The sequence below is a fragment of the Schistocerca piceifrons genome, chromosome 7 (genome assembly GCF_021461385.2).
Source record: "Schistocerca piceifrons isolate TAMUIC-IGC-003096 chromosome 7, iqSchPice1.1, whole genome shotgun sequence".
Lineage (NCBI taxonomy): Eukaryota > Metazoa > Arthropoda > Insecta > Orthoptera > Acrididae > Schistocerca > Schistocerca piceifrons.
Window position 1 is genome coordinate 511,968,859 of NC_060144.1, and position 26,600 is coordinate 511,995,458.

The 26,600-nt window shown below is 40.4% G+C and overlaps 1 protein-coding gene across 1 annotated transcript in view; it reads left to right on the forward strand.

Annotated features, from left to right (window-relative positions):
• Window positions 1-24,391, forward strand: part of LOC124804594 (histone-lysine N-methyltransferase ash1) — a 341,957-nt gene extending 317,566 nt beyond the window's left edge. The window contains exon 23 of the mRNA XM_047264785.1: window positions 20,799-24,391. Within this exon, the coding sequence (XP_047120741.1) occupies window positions 20,799-20,939 (141 nt within the window). The 3' untranslated portion in view covers window positions 20,940-24,391. The remainder of the gene's footprint in view (window positions 1-20,798) is intronic.
• Window positions 24,392-26,600: the final 2,209 nt, after the last annotated feature.

The following is a 26,600-nucleotide window of genomic DNA, read 5'->3' on the forward strand; positions in this document are numbered from 1 at the left end:
AAACAGATAAAAGGAAAATGGTCACTAACCCAGTGATTAATCTGTACGTCATGGTACTATGTTAAATATCACACAGTTTTCTTTCTGTGACTCTTTAATGTGTGTTTCCTACCATTATGGTTAAATATTACAACTTCCTGTATGTCCTGAATCTCATTGCAGTTTCAAACAGTGGGAGATTCTGGATGAAATTACAATACAGGTTAGAATTGTTACTCACCACATAGAGGAGGCATTGAGCAGTGGACAGGCCCACTTAAAAGTAGACATTTGGATATTACTTAGCTTCCAGACGAAGTTCTTCATGAGATGAAGAAACATATTCACACACACAAGAACTCATATACACATCTCTGAGTGCTGTGGTTCCGCTAATGAAGGATAGCTAAACAAAACCTTTAAATGTGCCTGTCTGCTACTCAGTGCCTCCTCAAAGTGGTGGATAGCAATCCTACCTAATTCATATTGCATTTTGATATACTTCATAACCACAAACTGTACTGAATCTGGGACTGTCAGAAAATAATTCAGTACTCACTAATTGATATTAATACAGCTCCACAGTTACTCGTAATATTGCCGTGCGATTAAAGGTGCTGCAGTCTGGAACCGCAAGACCGCTATGGTCGCAGGTTCGAATCCTGCCTTGGGCATGGATGTTTGTGATGTCCTTAGGTTAGTTAGGTTTAACTAGTTCTAAGTTCTAGGGGACTAATGACCTCAGCAGTTGAGTCCCATAGTGCTCAGAGCCATTTGAACAATTTTACTCATAATATTGAAGTATTTTACATGTACAGTAAGTATTAAAAATAGTTGTGATGTTCAAGTTTTCTTCAGTATGCTCTCTCGTCATACTAGTTGTGGTACTCACCTGCTAACTAACACTTCAAGTGCCGAGATCACATGTTACATTGTCTTCAGTGTTGGAAAGAATGTCATGTCTGTAATACTAGGGGTAAGGTATTCTTTCCAAAGACAATGTAATGTTACAGGCAAGGCACTCAAAAGTGTTCAGGGCAAGTTTTCTGTGAAGATTAGAATTTCATCGTGAGAGTAGGCTTAATGTAAATTGAGAAAATGAAAAAAATTGAATTTGATGAATGGTAATTGATGCATGCAGCTTATAGAATTTGAATGTTTCCCCCTGTAGACATTATGTTAAAGCTTGAGCTCCTATACTTGCACATCTCTTTTTTAGCTAAAAAGAAAATAAAGAAATAAGGCTCAGTCAAACAGAGAGTTGGCTGCTAGTGTAACCAGGTTGCAGTGATCCAGTTGTCGAATTTCATTTGATACGAGTGAGTCAGTGCAGTGCGGTAAACTCAACTTAATTCCAATGGTGACCAGTTGTTGCTTTTATTTGCATTCCCTTTGAGGAAGTGAAGAAAGTGAGCTATGTGATACTGAATGAAACAACAAGTTTACTGTTACCAGTCACAGTTTATTTATTTCCACAACAAGTTTCAGAGGTGTAAACTTCCATCATCAGGTGGGTTTATGTAGGTTAGTATGATGTGTATGTGTTGTTTTACAATTTTGGGGCAACCTGTGGCATGGTCTAGTACTTGAAGACTTTTACTAGACAGTGTCACAGTATGTGTTGTAAGACAGTACCATAGATTACACCAAAATCATGACACTACATATACATGGTGTGTTGATCCACATAAATGTACCTGATGCTGGAGGTTTAAATGTCTGAAACATGTTGTGGGAATAAATAAATTGTGACTGATACCATTAACTCATTTAATTAGCTAACAATAACAATCACAGAAAAGCCAAAATGAAAATAGTTTGCAGTCTTGTGAAGACCATTTCTTCAGATGTTTCTGTGCGTATCATGAACAATTCATAACATCATACAAGCTCATGGAGCCAAAAATACTAAGTAACTTCAGTTTTGCATTGTTAATCATCTAGTGAAAAGATAGTGAGAAAATAATTGGGCATCTGAGAATTTTATTAAATAATTCTCCAGAATGAAAATTTGAGTTATAACTTCAAGTTGAACAAATATATTTCAAGGAAGACGCAATACATGAAAGTCACAGATCAAGTAAACAGAGTAAGACGTGTGTACACTTTAACAGTCAAATCATAACTGAGTCCAAGTCTAGCGGCCGCTGGCTGGCTGGCTGCTTAGGTGGCGCTGTTGCTGCATGGCTGGCAGACTGCACCGCATGTAGAGGACACATGTAACTGCGCGGTGGCACTTTGAAAGATCGGCGAGTCACAACACTTTTGCCCCCTTTGAAGCTTTTGCACAGGTCTTGATGGAGGTGGCCTGTAGATTGCTAATGTCCATAGGTGTTGTTTGACTGGCTGTAAAGTCTCGACGAGGAGGCTTCCCGTACGAACGGAAGTGTCCTCGATGATAACGGGTCGAGATGACAGGAGAGGTGGGGGTCGAATCTGCTGGGGCCCCGTACACCAATCTGCCCGTTGCGGCAAGTCCGGTTGTTATAACAGGAGACATGGGCGATGTGTCCGCGTCTGTAGGAGAAGGAGGCGAGTAAGAGTTGCTCTGACAGATGATGGTCATCTGGTTCCTGCATGGGCACGTCTCCAGGTGGCGTCAGTTCTTGTGCTGGCACCGATATGATGGGGAGAGGACTGCGTTGTGAGTAATGAGAGATTCCAGTATCCCGAGCGTCAGGTAGAACCGAAGGTGGTGTAGCGGCATCTGGAAAAGGCATTGCCGGCACACGAGGCTGAAGCTGGTTCGAATGACGCACTGCAACACCCGTGTCCATCTGGATTTCATACAGGCGTTGGCCACGGTGTTGTAAGATGCGGCCAGGATTCCATTTTGGCCGCCTGCCATGCCCCCGTACCCGTACAAGGTCGTCGGCGGTGAACCGGCCAGGACAAGGCACCCGCTGCTGTGAGGTGGAAGGCCGCAGAAGATGAAGTAGAATGCGAGGATGTCGGCCATGTAAGAGCTCAGCCGGGCTGTGGTCGCCCATGAGGGTGAAGCGGTAAGAAGCCAGAAATTGGAGAAGCACATCATCAGCAGAAGAAGTCAGGAGTTTCCTCATCTGAGCCTTAAATGGCGGACCAGTCATTCAGCCTCACCGTTTGACTGTTGGTGGAACGGAGGGGCCGTGACATGCATGACGCCGTGACGGGCACAAAAATCCGCAAAATCGGAAGAGGCAAATTGCGAACCATTATCAGTAACAAGGGTAGAGGGAAGGCCTTCCAAAGAGAAAATGCGACCTGGAGCATGGGTGGTTGCCGCGGTGGTAGGCGACGTGCAACAGACAATGAAGGGAAAGTTAGAGCAGGCATCAACAACGAGAAGCCAATAAGTACCTAAAAAAGGTCCCGCGAAGTCAGCATGAATACGCTCCCAGGGCTTCTCAGGCGAAGGCCACAGTGACAAAGATGACTTCGGGGCGGCTGCCTGTGATGCACAAGGGCCGCAGGCAGCAACCATGTGTGCGATTTCAGAGTTGATGCCGGGCCAGTGCACATGACAGCGCGCCAGAGATTTTGTGCCAGACACACCCCAGTGCCCTTGGTGAAGGAGGCGCAAGACCGAAGCACGCAAAGACGCAGGCGAAGCATTGTCAGTGGAAAGGAGGAAAACACCATCCCTAGCCATGAGGTGGTAACAAAAAGCGTAGTAGTTCTGCAATGGATCAGAACATGTAGCAGACAGACGATCGGGCCAACCCTTCTGAATACAGCGTAAAACCCGGGAGAGAGTAGGGTCAGAACCCGTAGCAGCCGCCAGCTGGTCCTCGGTGATGGGGAACGCGTCCACTACCCGCTGTGTGTTCATTTTAATCATTCTCGACGTGCTTTTACCTCCCCTGAATTGCGTCTGAGGGACACCATTCTTCCTTTTAGAGACACTGTGAGGTTCCTGGGCCTCACTTTTGATTCCAAGTTGTCGTGGTTGCCGCACCTTAAAGACCTCAAGGTGCGGGCCCTGAAGGCGCTGAATATTTTGAAGTGTCTGAGCCATCGGTCCTGGGGAGCAGATCGGGCGCGTCTGCTGCAGTTTTATAGGGCTTTCGTCCAGTCGCGTCTTGACTATGGATGCACTGTGTATGGGTCAGCGAGGCCTTCGTATCTGAAGATTCTTGACGCAGTACACCATGAGGGTATCTGGCTGGCTACTGGTGCCTTCCGTACCAGTCCCATCCCCAGCCTGTGTGCTGAGGCAGGGGAACCGCCGCTCGCCATCCGGCAGAAACTCATGGTGCGACGGGTGTGTCAATTCCTTGCCTGTCCTACCTCCCCTCCATACCCTACTGTTACCCGACCTCCTATGGAACGTCTCTTTTCTAGTCGTCCAAGGGCAACGAGACCATTTGGGATTCGTGCCAAGCATTTGCTTGAGTCCCTTGGTGTGGAGCGTGTGGCACCCCAACTCCAGGGCTTTACCCGCCTGCCTCCCTGGTTGCTCCAGAGGCCCAGAGTCATTTTAGACTTGTCAGAGTACCGGAGGAACTGCACTCCTGCGTTTGCTTTTACCTCCTTATTTTACGATATTTTAAACCAGCATGCCGAGCATGTACCAGTATTTACGGATGGCTCTAAACAGGGGGACTCTGTTGGTTGTGCTGTTGTTTTCCCTGATCGAGTCGTCAAGTTACGGTTTCCTGCAGCGTTTACCATCTTTGATGCCGAATTGTTTGCGATCTTCTGGGCATTGGAGCAGATGAGATGTGTTCCCAGTCTTAAGTTTCTCATCTGTTCTGACTCCCTGAGTGCCCTTCAGACCATGCAACACTTGTACCCAGCGGATACGGTCGTCCAGAACATCCATGATGCCCTACTCCACCTGCAACGGCAGGGGAAGGAGGTTTCTTTCTGCTGGGTGCCGGGGCACGTGGGTATTAGGGGAAACGAACTGGCGGATGTGGCTGCCAAAGATGCATGTTCCCTTGTAACATCCCCCCTCACTTATCGTCCTTAATGACAGTGAAAAATGAAACCGCGTGTACCTAATGGGAGTTTTGGAAAAGCAATCGTCACCGAAGTTAACCTGTCGGTAAAGAGGGAGGAAAGGGTTACATCTAAATGAAAGGAAATGTGCTAATGAAACTGGTGGAAATTAATTTTGAAAAGGGGTAAAGTTAATAAAGAAGGTAAATGTGCAGCCGTTACGTTAACAATTAAGTAGCGGTAATTAGGTATTTGAGATTTGGGGGAAATCACGGTCGCCAGTCCTAAGGACAATTACTATAGTAACTGAAAAAGAAAGGTTATTACACATATAATTAGCACTAGAAGCGTGGCAACTGAAGGTTGACACGTGTAGTGTGAAAACTGAAAGTTTGTCAGAAGTAATAAATTTCGCTACACTCTGACTTAATTTAGCAAAAGAATTAATAAAACCGGAAAATCGAAAGTTAATTTAGTGACTGAAGTGAATAGTGAGCTTTCTTTCTGAAGCACATCGAAATTCAGTAAAATACGGTTAGTCTTGGACTACCTCAACAATCATTTCAAAAGCAACTTGACTCTACGCAATTTAGAAACGAGAAATTTAACTTTGAACTTGAATTAAATAATTCTGAACTATTAACAATAGTAAAATTTAGTACGTACCAAGCTGAGCTGCAGTCACAGGTAAGCTAAAATACGATAACAAAACTCGCACTCTTAATTTGTGCTTGTGTAATCTGAATATTGAAGCCAGCTATGAATACCTTTGAGATTAAAGCAGTGAAATGATGTTACTTTAATGCTGGCGTCTGAATTTCAACGACACTCGGGTTCATTCCGGAAAAGGAAGGGACCTTGCTTGGTAATGCAATTGGGACAATGAGCAACAAAGGTTCATGCTAAGTTGCTGTAATTTTGCGAGGCAAATGGAACAATTTGAAAAGCTGAGGTCTGCCATACAGTTCTGAAACTTTACGTGCTTTTAGTCTTCCTTGTTGGTTGATTGAAGGTTTGAAGCCGTCGATCGAGGAGGTGGCGACAGTCACTCATTGTCGGCCGTCGCTGTTGCAGAAGCTGGATGTTGGCGCGCCTTCTTCTCGACACGGTCACCAGGCGAAACGGGCTCTTGATGTGCACCAGCTAATGCTTCCCGTCCGCGACACCATGTCAGAAACTACCATCGCGAGTCGAGCGCAATTACATGCTGCCAAACCCCGAAAGCGCGGCAACTCGCGGGAGCGTCACACAACACACCTGCTCCACTCGCTACTCCCGCCAGACTCTCTCTGTTCCGCCCGCGCTCCACGCGGCAGAGTTAACACTCCCAAAGATCCTACAAACTTTGATTCTTTACACGACCTATCGATGTAATCGTTCGATAGCAGTTTTCCCTAGGCAAGACCCAGCGTAAAAATACAAATAATATTTACGAAACAAACCAATTATACATCGACATGAGTGCATAAATATATATATATACAAACAGTAAAACAATTACAATATATAAAGAGACAGAAATGTCATATCTTGAGGTAACAAAACAAGGAAAAAAAATAATAGTACAATAGATGGAAATAGGAGGATATGCATTTCCGGCGTTACACCCTCCCTCACGTTGTTGAATGTGCTGTCCCCCTCCATGCTGTTACCTCCCTTTTGCGTTTTCGTGTTATGCGTCAATGGGAAGAGGAGTGGCTGGCAGTCGGTGAAAATAAGCTGCGTCTGGTCAAGGCCACCACGCGGCCATGGCGTACGTCCTACCAGTCATGCAGGCGGGATGAGGTTCTCCTCACTCGCCTCCGCATCGGGCACAGTCCCTTAACGACGGTTTTTTACTCCGGCGGGAGGACCCCCCAATCTGCAGTGCTTGTGGCGTCCAGATTACTGTCTGCCACATTTTACTTGACTGTCCTTTATTCTCTGACCAGAGGGCGGTGGTTTCCTTGCCACCGGATTTGCCCTCTATTTTGCAAGACGACGCAACGACTGTGGTTAAGGTCTTACGGTTTTGTGTCCTGTCCAATTTGTTGCCTCGGATTTTAGGGAGAGGATTTTAATGTGCTGCTGGGTGACTGGCACACCCAGGCTTTAGGTAAGAGGTCCGCCAGTCACGATTACGTACTTGTTTCACTTCGATATCTGTTCTCTTTCCCTTGTGTTTCCTTTCCTTTTTTAGTGCGTTTCTTCTCCTCTTGTTTTGCCTGTGTATGTGAGGATTTGTAACTGCGTCAGGTCTGTGTCTTGTAGCCGTTCTCCTTGTTCGCTGTCTGTCTTCGTCCCTTCACTGCATGTGTTCCTGTTTCTATGCGTTTTGGCGCTGATGACCACTCTGTTTAGCGCCCGAAAACCTCAAATCACTCTCACACACACACACACACACACACACACACACACACACACACACACACACACAACCCGCTGCTTGGCAACATCCAGGTGGAAACACAAAAGTTCGTCCCCATCGAATGTCAGATCAGGACCCATGGGAAGGCGAGACAGTGCGTCAGCATTCGCATGTTGAGCCATTGGCCGGAAATGAATCTCATAATTGAAACGAGACAAGTAAAGGGCCCAACGCTGGAGGCGGTGTGCAGCCTCATCGGGAAGTGATGTCGATGGATGAAACAAGGAAACAAGTGGTTTGTGATCCGTAACAAGATGAAATTTGGATCCATAGAGAAAAATACCAAACTTATGAAGAGCATAAATAATGGCCAAAGCTTCTTTTTCAATTTGAGAATACTTTTGTTGGGCATCCATGAGCGTTTTTGAGGCATAAGCAATGGGTTGTTCAGAACCGTCAGAAAAACGGTGCGCAAGGACTGCACCGACCCTGTATTGAGAGGCGTCCGTGGCAAGAACAAGATGTTGGCCAGGTCGATAAGTAGCCAGGCACGGGGCCTGTTTCAGCATAGTCTTCAATTTCTGGAAAGCCACATCGCATGACGCTGACCAGTGAAAAGGCACATTTTTATGCAACAGGCGGTGCAACAGCCGAGCCACCGAAGCAGTAGACTGTAAAAACTTGTGGTAGTATGCTGTTTTCCTCAAGAAGGCCTGCAGTTCCTTAACAGATGTAGGGCAGAGAAGGGCATCGATCACAGTGACAGTTTGCTGAAGCGGACGAATACCATCCCGAGAGAGTTGAAACCCCAAGTACGTGATAGATGCCTGAAAAAATTTTGATTTCTGAAGATTACACTTAAGACCGGCAGTTTGTAAGACATGAAAGAGTGTGCGGAGATTTTGAAGATGTTCGTCAGTGATGGAGCCAGTTACAACAATGTCGTCCTGGTAATTTATACACCCAGGGACAATGAGCAATAATTGTTCCAAGAATCGCTGAAAGAGAGCAGGGGCACTGGCAATCCCAAATGGCAATCGTTGGTATTGATAGAGGCCAAAAGGCGTGTTAAGGACCAGAAACTGCCGGGAAGCAGCGTTGAGAGGAAGTTGATGATAAGTTTTTGACAGGTCAAGTTTAGAAAAATAATGGCCTCCAGCAAGTTTAGTGAACAATTCTTCAGGTCGAGGCATAGGGTAAGTGTCGATAAGGCATTGAGCATTTACAGTGGCTTTGAAATCGGCACAGAGATGAATATCACCATTTGGCTTAGCAACGACAACGACAGGAGAGGACCACTCACTGGAAGTGACAGGAAGCAAGACCCCTGAAGCAGTGAGACGATCCAGCTCCCGTTTGACCTGATCACGAAGGGCCACAGGAACGCGCCGAGCCCCAAAAAAAACTTAGGCCGAGCAGTGGGTTGGAGCGTGATATGAGCTTCAAAGTCGTTTGCATGGCCTAACCCAGGAGAAAAAAGGGACGAAAATGTTGTCGACAAGGAATCCAATTCCAGAATGAGATTTTCACTCTGCAGCGGAGTGTGCGCTGATATGAAACTTCCTGGCAGATTAAAACTGTGTGCCCGACCGAGACTCGAACTTGGGACCTTTGCCTTTCGCGGGCAAGAGCTCTACCATCTGAGCTACCGAAGCACGACTCACGCCCAGTACTCACAGCTTTACTTCTGCCAGTATCTCGTCTCCTACCTTCCAAACTTTACAGAAGCTCTCCTGCGAAACCGGGCATGAGTCGTGCTTCGGTAGCTCAGATGGTAGAGCACTTGCCCGCGAAAGGCAAAGGTCCCGAGTTCGAGTCTTGGTCGGCCACACAGTTTTAATCTGCCAGGAAGTTTCATATCAGCGCACACTCTGCTGCAGAGTGAAAATCTCATTCTGGAAACATCCCCCAGGCTGTGGCCAAGCCATGTCTCCGCTATATCCTTTCTTTCAGGAGTGCTAGTTCTGCACAGTTCGCAGGAGAGCTTCTGTAAAGTTTGGAAGGTAGGAGACGAGATACTGGCAGAAGTAAAGCTGTGAGTACCGGGCGTGAGTCGTGCTTCAGTAGCTCAGATGGTAGAGCACTTGCCCGCGAAAGGCAAAGGTCCCGAGTTCGAGTCTCGGTCGGGCACACAGTTTTAATCTGCCAGGAAGTTTCAAGGAATCCAATTGAGCATAAGGAATAGCATCAGAGACGATATTGACAGAATCATCTATGGAGAACCCAAAAACGTGAAAGGCATCGAAACCAAAAAGATTCTCCGCGTTACTATGGTCGACCACAAATATGGGAACAGTGCGAACGACAGATTTGTAAGATACCTCAGCATCAAATTGTCCCAAGAGAGAAATCTTCTGTTTATTGTTAAGTCCATAACTGCCTAGTGACAGGTGACAGGATTGGAGAACCCAACTGGAGATACGTCTGAGAATTGATGATAGTGGCAGCAGAACTAGTATCCACCTGCATGCGAACATCTCGACCAAGTATTTGGACAGTGAGGAATAACTTCCCTGAAAGGGAAGAAGTACAATTGACAGACAACACAGAATCAGAATCAGCGTCATGTTCATGAACATCATGTATGCGGTCGGATTTGCAAACGGAAGACACATGATCCTTTTGTTTGCATTTGTGAGACCCGGCCCAACGTTGTGGACAATCTTCTCGTGACTGTTTCGTAAAACACCGCGGACATGAAGGAAGTTGCCGTGGGTTTTGCTGCAGTTTCTTAGAGGTTTATTTACGGTTAGGCCGAGGCTGCACTTGGGAGCATACTGCGGCCACGTCGGCTGGTGGGTACACGCCACATGCTTCGTCAACATCGCACAGAGGCTGTATATCGCCAACGTTGCCCCATGCCTCTATTTGCTCTCCAGCGGTGTGAGAAATTTCAAAAGACTGAGCGATGGATAGGACTTCATCTAGAGTCGGATTCGCCAACTGAAGGGCACATTGCCTAACTTCTTTGTCGGGCGCCGATCAGATAATAGCATCCCTTACCATGGAATTGGCGTAGGATTCTTTGTGAACTTCAGTAACAAATTGACACTTTCTACTGGGGCCGTGAAGTTCAGCAGCCCAAGCGCGGTAGGATTGATTCGGTTGTTTTTGACAACGATAAAAGGCAACACGAGAGGCTACCAAACAGAGACTTATATGTTTGTTCTTCCGCGACATGAAATGCCAAAAAGTGCTGTCGAAGACGTTTTTCGTAATCAGACCAGTCTTCCGCCGTCTCATAAGGAGGAAAAGTAGGTAGAGACGATGACGAGAGACGCCCCGCATTTGATGCCGTGACGAAATCACGAATCGCATTTGTGAGAAGTGTTTGCTGTTCTATGAGACCTTGCAATAGTTGCTCTAAAGTAGCCATGGAAACATGTGGGTCAACGATGGAAAAGAAAAATCCTATCCTCGTCGCCAATTGTTATAACTTCAAGTTGAACAAATATATTTCAAGGAAGATGCAATACATGAAAGTCATAGATCAAGTAAACAGAGTAAAATGTGTATACACTTTAACAGTCAAATCATAACTGAGTCCAAGTCTAGAGGCTGTTGGCTGTCTGGCCGCTTTAGTGGCGCTGCTGCTGCATGGCTGGCAGACAGCACCGCATGTAGAGGACACACGTAACTGCGCGGCGGCACTTTGAAAGATCGGCGCGTCACAACATTTATTATTACTAGGCACATAGAGCTAGTCTCTGCATATAAATAATTATGATATAGAATGACTGGCTTTTGTTTCGTGCAAGCATATTATTGCATCTGTTGAACAATATACCTGTACTAATAATGTATCTGTAAATTTGCCGTGTCTATCATTTTGTCTTCGGACAAGCCAGTCTCCAAATAACTAGACGGATTTTCAAGGGGTTTCACTGGTAACTTCAGTGTAGCATAGGACACCATATAGGATTTATTACATCAAAATGGGATCATGGAAAAAGATATACAAGCAAATTATAAAAAATGTTTGTATGTTCAATATCTCCTCCGAAATCAGTGGACCGATTTCAACCAAACTTGGTACTTATGTTACTTACTATTGGAAAGAATTGCTGTAGGGGTAAGAAACAACTACCTACTGGAGAGGTGGGGGTGAAAAAGAAGTGTAGACCACATGCGCAAATACCCAGATCTTATTCATCCAGCATTTGACAACGATAGCCCTTAGCAACTTACAACAAACTTTACACCTCATTTCAAACCATTATGAAAATTTTTCTGGCTGGCATCCCCCACAAAATGAAAGGAAAAAGTTTATCACTTACTACATTTTCGCTGTTCATTTTCTCATCAGACATGACATCTTAATTTATTACTTCTTTACTACTAACTATATTCACAATGAATTTTGCAGACATTGTCACATACACCACTGAATTTATATGCAAAATTATATCATTGTACGACACATAATTCTGGATGTATGATATCATAAACTCTGAGATCAGTGGAAACTGCTGCATCATTCATGACATTTGAATTTATTATTACTAACCTGCTGAACCGATTTCCGTCAAATTTGGTTAGGATATAACTTGAACTTTGAGGAAGAACATTAGGCTACTTTAGCAAGTGTGTAGCACAAGTTACTTACTGATTTGAAGAATATCTCATAAATTGGGGGGAAATATTTACCCTTTGGAAAAGCTATTTACTCTTTGCCTGTTGAATTATATTTTATTTGCAAAAATGAGTTCATCAGTAGATGTTTGCTATATGATACAATTCAGAGTAATGAGTACAATGCTTGTACAGTCTTCGATGTGTTTAATCCTTACGTCCGAATTTTTCATTGCATAATGTAAGACATAGAGCTACATCACTAGCATGGTTCATAATGTACATTCCTGCTTGTGCTCCTCTGTAAGCATTGTTCAGCAGTGACGCTGTGTACGATAATGCATCGTGCATTGGGGCAGCTTAAGAGGGGGCCCAACTCATTATTTGTACAAAAATACTGTGGGATAAGATATCCCTACAACTCGTAGGGTAATTGAGATGAGATGGGGTTACAAGTAAAAATGTTTTAAAACGATCTGTTGTGAGTTTCTTCCCTGTACTTAGTTGACTTGCAATAATTTAAAGGCATGAAGTACAAACCATCTCTGATACGTGTTGTTCAATGCATCACTCAGATCTTAAGAATGAGTGCTGCAACAAGCCAATAACTTTGTCACCATGTTTTGGACCAAAGGTAATGTCACACGGCTAAATACATCAGATACCCTCTCTGGAGTTTCGTTGTGTAACACACCATAGAATCAGAGTTTTGCCAGCATGAAATATATGTGACATATATGTCTGCAGGCATAGCTGTGGACAGGAAGCTAGTATACATATGTATAATTTGGAGGTAAGGGAGACTACTTACAGAATAGTGGAAGTAATGAGTTTTTGACAGGCACACAAAAAAGAATGAAAACTTTGCTAGCCTGTGGACAAATCCTTTAATGAGATAGAGTACAAAGACAGCCGGGTGCCTCCTGCCCTCCCCCCACTCCCGCCCCCTGACACACACACACACACACACACACACACACACACACACACACACACACACACACACTTGTGTGGCTACATTGTCCCCGCTGAACACGCACTTCAAATATATTTATGTGTATGTGTGAACCAGACTTCCAAACTTTCAGAAGTGGTAGTATGGACCAAAAGAAGGGAAAAAAATGTAGTAAAGTTGGGCACTGAAATGGACACCTTAAAAGCTTGTAGTGTTCCCTTATCCTCGGGGCTCTGCCGTGAAAAATATAAAATAGAAAATCTGATTGATGTCTTGAATTTTGGTGGTTTCAGTTACGGATAAGGCGGACTTAGTATTATTGATTGAGATCGTGCTGTAATTTGACCGTGCGTGGCAGACCGGGTCGGCAACACTACAAAAAGCGACTGTATGGAAATAGCATCAGAAACTAATTGAAATTTACCTTATAATCTTGTTAGATACGCGGTGTTAATTACAATATAGTCTTCATGGCTGTCGTCCTAATTTCTCTTGTAGAACGACCCATCTTTCACTTTTCTCCGTCTGTTGAAAACTTCTTCAAGTTGTCACTGCCATGATCAATTTACAAATTTGGCGATAACCACCTCGAATCACTATTGAAACAACCTCGCTTTGTAATATAATTTTAATTTCTACCCAAAAGCACATTCAACACATCGCCGAAAAATACACGTCTTTCGTATATAGACAGAGAGAGAGTGTCATCAATTAGTTGTTAAAAACAAAAACCTACGCAAAAGTAAAAAGACAAATAAAATTATTTATAAAAATCGGTCGCTGGCACAGCGCTCTTCTGCGTGCGCGATCGTAAATTATATCTTTGTATTGGCGGAGGCGGGGAAGTCAAAGTACCATTACAAGCTACAAGCACTTGTTCAATTTAGGTAGTGTGAAGCACACCTTTTCTACTGCAAGCTCTTTGCTTTTTATATTTTGAAACGAGATAGTATGGGCCAAAACAAGAAAAAAAGTCCAGTAAACATGGGCTTAAAATGCATACCTTAAGAGCTATCAGCACGTGTTCAGCAGAAGAGCTCTCACAGTAGCGAACAGGTTAATTTATTCAAGTTTCAAGCCATTTATCTTCACCCTCAGAATATGTCTTATACTGCAAAAGAAAGTTAAAATATCTATTGCTTGGTGCAGGCGGTACTCTAAAACAATATGTCGTCCTAAATTTGAGTTTTCTTCTTCTTCTTCTTCTTCTTTTTCTTCTTTTGTCTCTCTAGCATTAGGCCAAGAGCCTGTTCTAATCTCACCATCTCTTTCTTGGTCTTTCCATACTTCTCTTGCCCCATGGTTTATAATCCATTGTTAATTTAGGAAGGATTTATGGCAGCCTGTGAAGTATAAGTTCTCCCCCCTTTTCTTTATATTGTTTTGCCTTTTGTGTAATTGGTTGCATCCATAATTCTTCCCTTATTACTTCATTTCTAATTTTGTCTCCCTTAGTGCTGCATTTCACAAATGTTAGAAATTTCGGAGCTGATGCTTCTAGTTGCCATAAATCTTTATTTCTCAACATCCCGCTTTTTGCCCCATGTAGTAAAGTGAGAACTGCCATGAATATATAAAATTTCAGTTACATTTATTCTCTTGTTTTTCACTTAAGTGTTCTCCTTATTGTGCTACATAAAGTATTAGTTTTTTTTTCTATATACTCCATACCTTTGTCATATTATATGTCACATCCTAAATATTTTAAATGGACTACCTGTTCTATTGGCTTATTATTGAGGACTATTATTGTTCATATTGGATGAATATCTAAAAAGCCATGGTTTTATTTTATTTGTAGATATTCAAGTAAAGGCCATATTAAGGATAATTTCGTAACAGTTTGGTTTTGTACTAGCAGTGATGTACCTTTCCAGATTCCTTCCACTTGTTAAGCTTGGATTGTACTAGCAGTGATGTACATTTCCAGATTCCTTCCACTTGCTAAGCTTGGAGTTCCACCTCATTTCACACTAAGTTGCAATGTCTGCATTTTTATTGGCAGTTTCCCAACTACTGAATCACACAGTAAAACAATTTTACTTTCAACCTATGAATTTCTTTTTTGTAACTATGCCTGTAGTGAATTGATAATGAGATGTGTGTCACAAGATGAAGAACATGAGTATGTACAAAAATCTAAATAGGCTGGGACTGATGACCATGCCGTTTGGTCCCATAACCCCTCTCAATTAATCAGTCAATCAATCCAAATAGGCCACAGAGAGCATTAACCACATCATTGTATTTGAGACAGGCAGATTGTGTTGCTCAGCTTTAAAATGGAAGGCAAAATAGTTTTCACAGTGCCTGAAAAAATTTGTTTGTTGCGAGTTTTCCATTCATCCTCTCATTCATATGCATTTCAGTGCAGCTTCATTAATTTAAAACAAATTTGTGTGCATAATATGTTACTGTGAGTAGAACATTCCAACATTGTTAACGTCATTACTGTAGCTTGTTTGTGTGAAGACTGTTATTTTTATGGTAAATGCTAATGTTCTGCTGTTGTGCTTATCTGCTGTAAATTTTGCTTTGTGTTGTTTCAGTGGCTGCATTACACAGCTTAAAAGTGTTTTTAAACATACAACATAACATAACATTATACTATTATCTTTATACTACTCATTTATTTAACATATATTTTAAAAGCACAATTATTTCAAAATACACAATTTATTGTTCTGTGTTCAGAGGATATATTTGTGTGGCACATATCTTTCCCACAATCTTGTCCAAAACACATTGTGATTTAAAAACTGCAACTAGCCACAAGTAAGGTAATGTTTAAATGTAAACAAACTTCATATATGTGACTGGTTGCTGTATTCAGGTTACAATACGTATGAAAATATCTTTATGCAGATGCATCTAGTGGCCCCATTATTTCATTTATTTCAATCTAGTGTTTTAGGAATACATTTGTATTTATTTGTGATAATCTCTTCCTCCACTATCACAGTTTCCACAGTTATTCAAATGATGATAACCACTAATAGATTCTTGAATTAGGTAAAGCTAGGCAGTTGTGAATATTAATATTCCTTATTAGAGATAAAATAAAAGCAGTTATCCTCTTCCATTTTATGTTTGGCCAATAACTCAGATACTGGTAACAAATGTTTCTCTCCCACACAACTAACTGCAAAACTTTGTGTGGGAGGGGGAGCAGAGGGGATAATTAATCAAATGAAAAGAACCAGAGGTTTTTCCACCCAGCAGAAGAGAGGAAGGGTTTGAAAGCTACTATAATACTATTAAAGAGTTAATTAGAAGCATTTCTGGGCTTCACATAAAGGGGAACATGATTTGTAACTCTTTCTCTCTCTTGCTTGGTAGAGAAAACTCATGATTTCTGATTTTGCCTGTCTGCTATTGCCTGGTAGATACAAGGTTTTTTTAATTCTCATTCCATTGTGTGTTTACTGTAGTGATTGTTTTGTTTAAACGTTCATGGAAAACTGAATTAGAGGCAGCATGTAACACGTGCTTCCTACCTGCTGTCATTGGCAAATGTCCTGGCATGGAGTGCACGACAAGTTAAGATACCCTGATCCACAAGCAGTCAATTGCTGCCCCCAGTTTTCAACTGGGTGTAGGATGTGCACATCTCACTTGGTTGTGTCCCAGGTGTTCTATATGGGATTGAGGTGGGTCACTCAGGAAAGCCACACAGGCAGCCCCAAGCCGTTCTGAAACATTTGGTGAGAATGGGGTGGTGCAAGCTAGAATGGAATGGTGCATTATCTTACTGAAAGTCTTAAGTCATTTATGGGGTGCTGTAAACAACCAAAGTATGCAAATGATCAGTTTGTAGGTTGCTGTATTTAGTGTTCTAACTATCTATATGTATTGAGAACACTGAGACATACACCTGAACTTTATTAGACCTCTTCATGTTAAGAGGAACTCGCACATTATACTGCACTCAGTGCAACATGATACACAGCAGACATGGCACACTCACAATACACAGCAGACATGACACGCACACACACATCACAGAGGACATGACAAGGCAAGGTGAATTCACTGGCATACAAAGACATACAAAAGATCATGGCTCTTAGAGACCACAGACATTGTTTGAATTGTTTGATTAAACTCAGCACCCCCACTTCAAAACATTCAGATGGCTGTCTTAAAAGTACCTAGACCCATACAATCAAGGCATTCACAATGTCTTCCTTTTCTTAATATTTTTGTCATTATATCTGCTGGCATATGATTTTTCTGTAAATCAAATGTTTTTACGACTTTGTTGGATACTACTTCCCTTATAAAATGATGCTAAATATCAACAGACAAATTTTAAGCACTCTGGTTACCATTGAACAAAGTTACACAATTGTTACAGTTTATCAGTCCAAAAAATACTCTTCTTAAATAAATGGCCTCTTGACAAAACTCAGAAAGAGCCATATACTCAGCCCATGTGTTAGAAAGAGCACAGTTTCCTGTTTAGCGCTCTGCCATAGAACTGCAGAGACACACAGTTTAAAAATAAAACTATTGTATGATTTCCTGTTGAAGGAACAATTTGCATATCTGCATCTACAAAACCACATATTCTAAATGCCCTTTTGTAAACTTGAAGACAATAAATCTTAGTTTCTTTAAAATAGCTCAAAATTCTCTTAACCCATTTCTAGTTCATGTCAGAATACTGGCTTAAATAGCTCACACCGAAAGAAACATCTGCTGTTGTAAGTATAGACAAATAAATGTAGCTACCTTTTCAGACTTGATAAGCGACATCATAAACCTTGTTTTCTTTTTCACTTAGAAAATCAAGTTCAGTTTAAGTAAAAGTGTTTACAGTTTTACAGTCTGAACCTTTCCAGCAGCTAATGAGTATGATCTTGACTTAAATGTGTACACTCCTTTTAATTTTATCGTATTTGATTTCCATCCCCAAACAGTTTTTAGCCACTTCTAACTCTTTTACTTTCAATTTCAAATTTAGCTTATTTTTCAAGAATTCAGTCTCGCATGTGTCATTTAAAAACAAATACATATAGAAATCATCATCATTTAAAACTGTCGTAGTACCTAAGCCCTTCTCCTTATTAAAAACAAGCAGTGTCCTAGTTTAGACCATTTGTAGTGTCACTTTTTGACAGAATTTACCCGTGATGTTAGATAATCCATATTCGTGATAATTGATATACATAGGTTGTTTTAGACAGAAGAAAACAATGTTTTTTTCAAGCCTGCCACATATTTATGCACTGCAGCTTTTTTCTTTCAAAATTCATTCTGTAACTCTTTATGTGTCGTAAATTGGCAACATTATATGGAGGTATTAAATTTTTTTGTGTAGTGATACAAAATATCAATTTATCTGTAAATTCTGGAGTTGAGCAACCCGTTTGATATGGAAAGATGGGATTCGCACCAGAGAAGCTGAATATTGGAGAATAATTATGTGTGTGCACAAAGCAACAGTGTTCATGGAAAAAACATGAGTTTGATGGCTCTATTATTTTGTTCTTTGGATTGTTCAGTATTAGAGTTTGTAACTGTGAGAAAAATAATTAGTTCTCCATGAAAATCGGAACTCTTTTACCTACAAATTTTGGGGGCACTGTCCAAAAGCAACTGAATGAGTGGCGACACAAGTCTCGCTGCCTAATCTATGTGTTTTCCAGCAAATGTTTCTGTGTGGAGTTTTGCCTGCAATGTCATAGTGATGTGTAATTATATTGGTTTTGGGCCTATGCTGAAGATACACATTTTAATGACATTTTTCGGTAACTAATAAAAGTGAAGAAGTGAGTAATATGATACAGGAAAGACCTGGTCCTGACTGGAAAACAAATAATGCAATGAGTAAAGTTAACTGTTCTTCATACAGTTGAGACATTGAGTGGTCATAGCCACATAAACGAGATTAAAAACATACCTCATCTTTCATGCTGTCCTCCTCCACATCAGTCTTTCAGAACATGCACTCACAGGCATGGGTACATTGTCCTGACTGACTGTGTTGCCTCAGTGCTGCTGCCTGACTTGGGTGAGGTATTTTGTTGGATGGCTGACAGCTGAAAGGAAAAGGTGGAAAGGCAACAAGTGAGTGAGGCAGCAGTGAGGCAGGTAGATGTGGTAGCATGTGGCACATGATAAAAGTGGAGACAGCAGAGAGGAAAGTGTGAGTCTAGATTAATGGAGTGGGATGTGTGGGTACAAGGGTAAGTTAGGTTGAAAGACAGGGTCTAGTCTAGTGGAGATTGAAGCTAGGAGGATTGTGGAATTGAAGCATGCTTTCTTAGCACATTTCCCATCTTTGTAATTGAGAGAAGCTGGAAGCAGAGGGCTTAGATGACACAGGCTGTGAAACAGCTATTGAAGTCAACATGTGCTTTGTAGCACTTTCTGTCACTGGGTTATGAACTCTCCTCATCACCCTATCACCCTGTGGTCTCTCTGTTATTCTCTTCTATCCCCCCCCCCAATACCCTACCTAAGCCACATTCCTGTGCTGTTCCCTTCCAGCCTCTTCCTTTCACCCTTCAAGCACCCTTCTCTCTATTATTTCTTGTTCCTTTCCCATCTCTGTTCTCCTCTCACCCAATCCACCTGACACAGCCTCATACTCCAGTCAGATTACAATGTTGGGACAGTGGTAGTTTTGGTGTAGGTAAGGATATTGTCTGAAATTCAGCAGTGTCCTCAATCTTGTTATTTGCCTGTTGAGCACTGAATGTGTCAGCTATATGGTGAGTAGTTGTCTTCAAATAAATAAATAGTTGGAAAGGAAAGTTGCCCCAACTGGCCTCATGACAAAGAAATTAGTAAAAGATTGGTGGTGTAGTGATAAAAAATGGAAGTCTGAAACGGATAAGCAGGCAGGAAATAAGTGGAAGTTGAGGGACTCAAAGGAAATAGTGACAAAATTGAACCACACAAAAGCACATTTTGGGCTTGTGAGCATATTTCACTTCCAAAGCTCTTTGCATTTACTGAACAGATGCTCACAATGATCTTCAGTATAACTCAAATGACCCTGAACCACTCCCATTAATGTTTATGGCATAGTTTAAGTGAACTTAAGGAAATTTATCAATTTAGACTGTACTGTGAGAAGTGACTTTGGATCCTGTCTTTCTTCAACTTTGTACAACAGATTGGAAATGCTTATGGGCTTTTGTAAAGACTGTATGGTACACAGATGACAGGAAATAACAAACAAAACTGTGCATTACCACTCAAATGTGTATCACAACATGTGTAACTTTGGAGAGGTCAGACTTTGGAAATAATAATGTTTGCACCTGGGTCAGTGGCCAGGTGCAAGTCTTAGACACCACTTCAACAGATTTGGTGTCCCTGATCTACCCCAGTTATCCAGCCGAGGGAATGGGACCTACAGCTTAACTTGAAATCTGAACCTCGTGTCGTTCCTAGTGACTCCTCACATTTTTGAGGGGTGAAGATGAGATTGAACGCAGACTGAAAACTCCGTGGTCCTAGTGGGATGCAGTCCCGCAACCTTGAGATTTCCAAGTATGTACTTTACCACTAGACTGACATGGCTGAAACCTTAGAAATGAATGTTATGGAAGTGAAGGGGACTTGGGTGATCTCTTGTAGGGTTCAAAGATAAGAGATTCACAGAAGAAAACAATTAGTGCTAACCTATCTCAGTTGAGACACACTCAAATAAATGTAATGTTTCTGTGTTCATGGTGTAACATAAAAAATTTAACAATGTTTTATCAGGACTGTAACCTAGAAATGTATAAATTGTGTTATTCTTTTCTCTACTATTGCTGCTAGGTTTCCATCACATTTCAAAATCATTTGTAATTATTTTTACTTGTAATATTACATAAAATTATAAAAAAAAAGATTTTTGTATATAAGAGAGGGGAGAGAGAGAGAGAGAGAGAGAGAGAGAGAGAGAGAGAGAGAGATCATGTTGTTCTGGTGATACTTATTGTGACTCAGAATTGAGATTTATCATTACATTTCTCATAGTGCAAACTTTTGTTTAAGTGATTCTCTTTGTTTTATTTGCAGAGAGCAAGCCAGAGACAGCGTCTGAATCTCATACTACTTCGCCTCTTAGCAAGATTGCCCAGTAAACAGCCCCTAGATCTCTCTTACCTTCTGGAACCAGGTCGGAGACATCGCAAAAAGCCAACTATATTGAATCCTTGAGAATGGCTCCTGTAGTGGGGGTTGGGAAAATGAGGTTTGTGGTTATAAGCCAGCTCCACGGGTTGACATTTCTCAGGCAGTACTTATTTCATATTTTTAATATTTTGTCAAAGTGTGCTACCAAATTTCCATCATTCAAAACATATTTTTGTTTTGACTAAAGAAAGATACCAGTCAGACCTGTAAAGTATATGTTAAGTTGTGATGTGCTTTGATTTAATCTGTGATTAATTTGGTTTTATTTATTTATTTATTTATTTTACAAAGTTAGGTTTGAAAATGCCTTGGAGTTTGGCATATGCTAGATTGTAAAATGGTATAACATATGATGATACTTCGTGTTAGCTTGTACCTTTTGGTGTGGAAGCCACTCATGATGTAAAAACATCAGAGTTGCTAGAATTGATATGAGGCAATGTTTGTTGTGCATATGGAGTGCTCTTTGTGGTAAGAGTGTCCCAACCCCCACCCCCAGATGGTGCAAATGATGCAAATTACGTCACAGCAAGTGACATGCCGTTTAGTTTCGTTTCTGCCACCATAATGAGCTTCTTAATAGCGCCTTGGCTCATTAGTTTGTTTCTTACATGTACATCTAGAATTTGTTTGTGGTGTGTTTTTTTGGTGTGTGTGTGTGTGTGTGTGTGTGTGTGTGTGTGTGTGTGTGTGTGTGTGTGTGTGTGTGTGTGTAGGTGGGCGGGCACGTGCGTACATACTATGCATGCACGTGCGCGTGCACACATGAATTGCTACATATGCATCTTGCATTTGTAGCCTGATATGAAATACCAATTAATGAATAAGCATCATTTGACCATCCATCTGAGGGTTTGTTACATGAATAAGCTAAAATCCTGAAGTAGACCTTCTCAATTTGTGACTTGCGAGTTTTCTTGCACTTACATAGCTGCAGAATTCTCTTGCAGCTATCAGTGGGTATATTTTCTGTGATGGCCTTGGAGACTTACTTTACAGTTTTGAGTGTGTCTGGGCAGTTAATTGCCCACTGTACAATGGAATGGAATATGCAGACAGCACTTATCTTGACATATAACTGGTATATAGTATCCAAGGAGATTTATAGAGCCAAAAATCAGTATATGTTTACTTGAGATTGTGATGGAGGATGAAAGAATATGTGAATATGTACTATATTTGTTATGGCAGGCAGAAAAGAACACATATCTCACATTATGAACTAATTGAGTTCCTTATAGACCACTGAAACTTATCAGAGTACTCTCATTTTACCTATATTAATGAATACTTGTTTACGTTGTACATTAGGAGTAACATGCAAGTACTCATTTGACTTTCATTAGAATTTTTTGTGAAGTGCCATATTGGCACTGTAATTCTTAACTGCACTATCTTCAGCTGTAAGCTGTTTTATGTATAAGTTGTAACATTCTACATTTATTGATATTTTATTTGGACAGTCCGGTGGCTATTGTCGTACAGAGATGTGTGTTGTGATTTTACAGTTTGTAAATAAATGGGGGAATATGTATTTGGGTGTGAGTGTGCATGTATGTGTGTGAGTGAGATAGAGAGAGACAGATTAATGTTTGCAGAATAGATGAACTTTTATGAACTAATATTATTAGCCATTAAGAAAACAAAAAGTACAAAATGGATGCTAAATCTGTACTGGTTTCTGTTATATGGGTGTGGACAGAGAAAATAAGATTGCAACGCTCGGTCGATTTAAGGGATGTTAATTTTTGTTTTAGGTCTAAGGAATAATTCATATGGTAAAAAAAAAAAGAAAGTCTATTTTTATGCTAGTCAGAAATGAAAAAGTGGAAACTATTTTTCTGCATGCCAAGTTTGTTATTTGTCCATTTGAATGTGTGTTAGGAAAAGTGGCTTAGCCAAATGTAATTTTTTTATATTGTTGAAATCTCCAGTGCAGCATTTAATATATTCGATGTATTGATGCATATAATAATGTTTACAGCCAATGTAAATGTGTGATTGTACAGTATGAAATACTGAAGTATCGTAATTGTAATTTATTTTGTACATTTGCCCATGAGAGTATTGAATACTCAAGTATTAGCATATTGAAATAGTTAAGTTAATGTGTAAATATTCAAGTTCAGTAACAGCAGTACTTTTAAAGAGGGGAAACAATCATTGTCATCAGTGAATTCCAGTGAATAATGTGTTAAAAAGAGAAATCTATGTCTTTCTTTTATGAGCAATATGTTCTGACATTGTACCTTGCCCATTACATGTAAGATATCACTTCCATTTGCTTTTGCGCAGCTCCAATGTATTTTGTAATTTCATAAATTTCAGTTTTATTTGTTTCTGCAAAAAATAGTAGATGCTTAAGAAACAATTTGCGCCTTATTACTTCTGTAGCAGCAGTACATTACATGAATTTTCCAATTTAAGTGATTACAGAGTTGTATTTTAAAGTAGTAATAATAACAGCTACAGTGTTGGAAGTGTCATTGGCTGCTATTATTTTCTTAACACAGTAGAATCTCAAAGCAACAAATCTATCTAAACGTGTTATACAATTAAAGTAATTCCCTAGTAAGCATGGCTGTAGATAATGTATAGACGCTTACTGCCTTGTGTTGTTTACCTACCATGCAGTTACTTAAGCCAGTATAATGGTAAAACATCTGAAAATAATATTTAATGTTGGACTTGCATGTAACTCTATCAGTAGGTATAAGACATTTTCTTTAAGAAATGTGATATGTATGTTGATGAAATTGTTTGTTGTGATGAGATTTTACTGTATACCTTTCCACCTAACTCCTTTGCTATTAGGTATATGGGAGGCTTAACCTGTTATGCAGGTGAAATTGCTGAAGCATGCAAAAATTGAAGTATGAAGTCCTAAATAATTAATGGCTTTGGAAGGAATATTTTATATGGTGCGACACAATGGTGAAATCAGTTTATTCATATAGTAGTCTTTTGATATGTGATTTTTTTTTATTTACATTTATAAAAATGCAGAATTTATTAATATTAAATGGTCTTAACCACACTCTGTAATTCTGTAATCATAAAACATGTCATTTATTTATTTATTATACTTTAGACACTGCGTATTTATTTACTAAAACTGTTTTATTTATATTTACAAGCTTGAAGTGCATCTTCGTTCTCTTTTTACTATCTCAAAATATCAACCTGTAGAACAATAGCAAAAGTATGTCATCTCACACCACTGCAATTAGAATATGAACAGAGAATAAAATATTAATATAACTTTTTGGTATTTGATGTAATGCAATGTAGTTAGTACACCCCAAAACTATGTTTGAACCTAACGCTGAAGGAAGATTTATGTGAAACTACTTATAAATGGATGTTTAGCAAGAGGTCAGTCAGTTTTCATACATTAAATTTTCTCCAAATGATGATTGTTAGAACATGGTAATTTCAGCCGATAGAAAATGTGCACACAACGTAGTGAGAAAAGAGTCATTCTTGATACATCAGTTTTGGATGGTAATTCATTTAGATAAAAAAAGTTTAAGAGAAGAAAATGATGGGGTATTTTAAATAAAAAGGAAAACAACAATATTGTGTTTGTTGTTATCTTCTGAAGGACGCAAGTTTGCAATCTAAGCTACAGTCTTCCGGATATTGTTTATGTACCTGTTTGCTACTTATAAATTGAGTAAGACGACTTCCAGATGTAATTAATGAAATACAAAGACTTGATTAATGAAAGACTTGATTACTAAGGTCAGTTTGAATAGGCAGAGGTAATCCTCAACAAATAGTAGAAAACATTGTTTTCTCTAAAAAATATTTGTAATAATAATGAAAAAAATGAAATGGTAGTATGGTATTGTTGGCCAGGGGACCCCATCTAGGGTTGTTTGGCCTCCTGGTGCAAGTCTTTCTGTTTGATGAAACTCCGGCAATTTGCACATGAGGGTGAGAGAAAATGGTTAGGACAACACAAATGAGCAAAGAAAATCTCTGACCTGCCTGAGAATCGAACCAGGCCCCGCAATCTAGAGGCGGGGCACTAACTACTAGACCACACGCTGCAGAGAGTGTCAATAATATATAGTAGCTCCGCAAAGTAATTTATCTCTTATTCCTTCATAAGAGCAATTTCTTGTTTACAAAAGTTAGTCATTTAATTCTGAATGCTTAGTCATCCGTAATTTAGTGTTAAAGAACTCTCTTTTTGTGCATGCACAGTAGTAGGGATTAATAAACTGTATTCACAGTCTACTTCTTTATAAATTGAGACTGAATGAATCAGAAGTCCTTTCAATCTCTTCATAATTACTGCAACCTACATCTAGTTTCAACCTGCTTACTCTATTCAAGTCTTAGTTTTCCTGTACAATCCCTCAAAACACACACATACACACACTTTCTCTTCCTCAGGGTGTATGCTGTTAATTAATTCCTTTATTGAGTCAAGTTGTGCTATAAATTTCTGTTTCCCAATTTGATTCAGTACCACCTTTTAGTAATCTGATCTACACATCTAATCTTCAGCACTTTTCGGTTGCATCACATTTCACAAGCTTCTATTCTCGCTTGTCTCGACTGTTTATTGGCCACATTTCGATTTTGTAGACGATTACGTTTCAGATAAATAGCTATTCACTGGACTTCCTAACATTAATTAAATTTATATTTGATACCAAATTTATCATTTTCACAAATGCATTGTTTGCTATTGTGAGTCTACATATTATATCCTCTCTAGTACAGCCATCATCAGTTTTTTGCCACGCAAATAGCAAAACTTGTCTACTACTTTGTGTCTTATTTTCTGATCCAGTTTCCTGAGCATTGGCTGATTTCAGTCAACTACATTACATTATTGTTGTTTTACTTATGTTGTGTTCATCATATAACCTCTTTTCAAGACAATACCTATTCCATTAAATTGATCGAATGTGTTGCCATGTCTAACAGAATTACAGGATCACCAGCAAATTTGAAAGTGTTTTTTAAATGAAGTGCATACGAGCATTCTATACTGTAAGAAGACACATACAGACTACCTAAATGCACCTAATTGCCATCATCTTGTGTAGCACTTCGTTGTACTCACCATGCTAATGCTCAGAGTCCAAGCCCTCTGTCATAAATGAAGCCGGCCCTCTATGTCATATCATCTATATGAAATTTTCCATTGGGACAGCTACTCTGAGGATGCAAATAAAACACACTCTCATAACAGATCATGGAAGAGAAGGAAAACACACAAGTTGACAACAAAGGCTTATTGCTCCTACCATATGCCCTCTGCCAAGGTTGCAAGGATCTTGACAAAAATTTTCTACCCTGCTGGGTGCCACGAAATATCTCTTGGGACTAAAACACCTGGCATGAGCACATTACGTGCACTTGTGGCCACCAATACACTGGCAAAATGCAACATTGCATCTCTCAGAAATGTGAAGAGTACATGAAGAATGTCTGCCACAGCTACACAGAAGAGTCAAAGGCAGCACAGCATAGCATACCATCTTTGAGGACACATATTCAACTTCAAAGATATAAAGATGCTATGTTGGATTTTATAATGAAAAAAGTAGTAGAATGAAGAGTTCCCGAAAATCTCATGAACAGACACCAGTTTTCATCATGGCCCCTCTTAGAATGATGCATCAAAAATTCACTAGAAGCATTCCTCGATATCAGAACACCAGC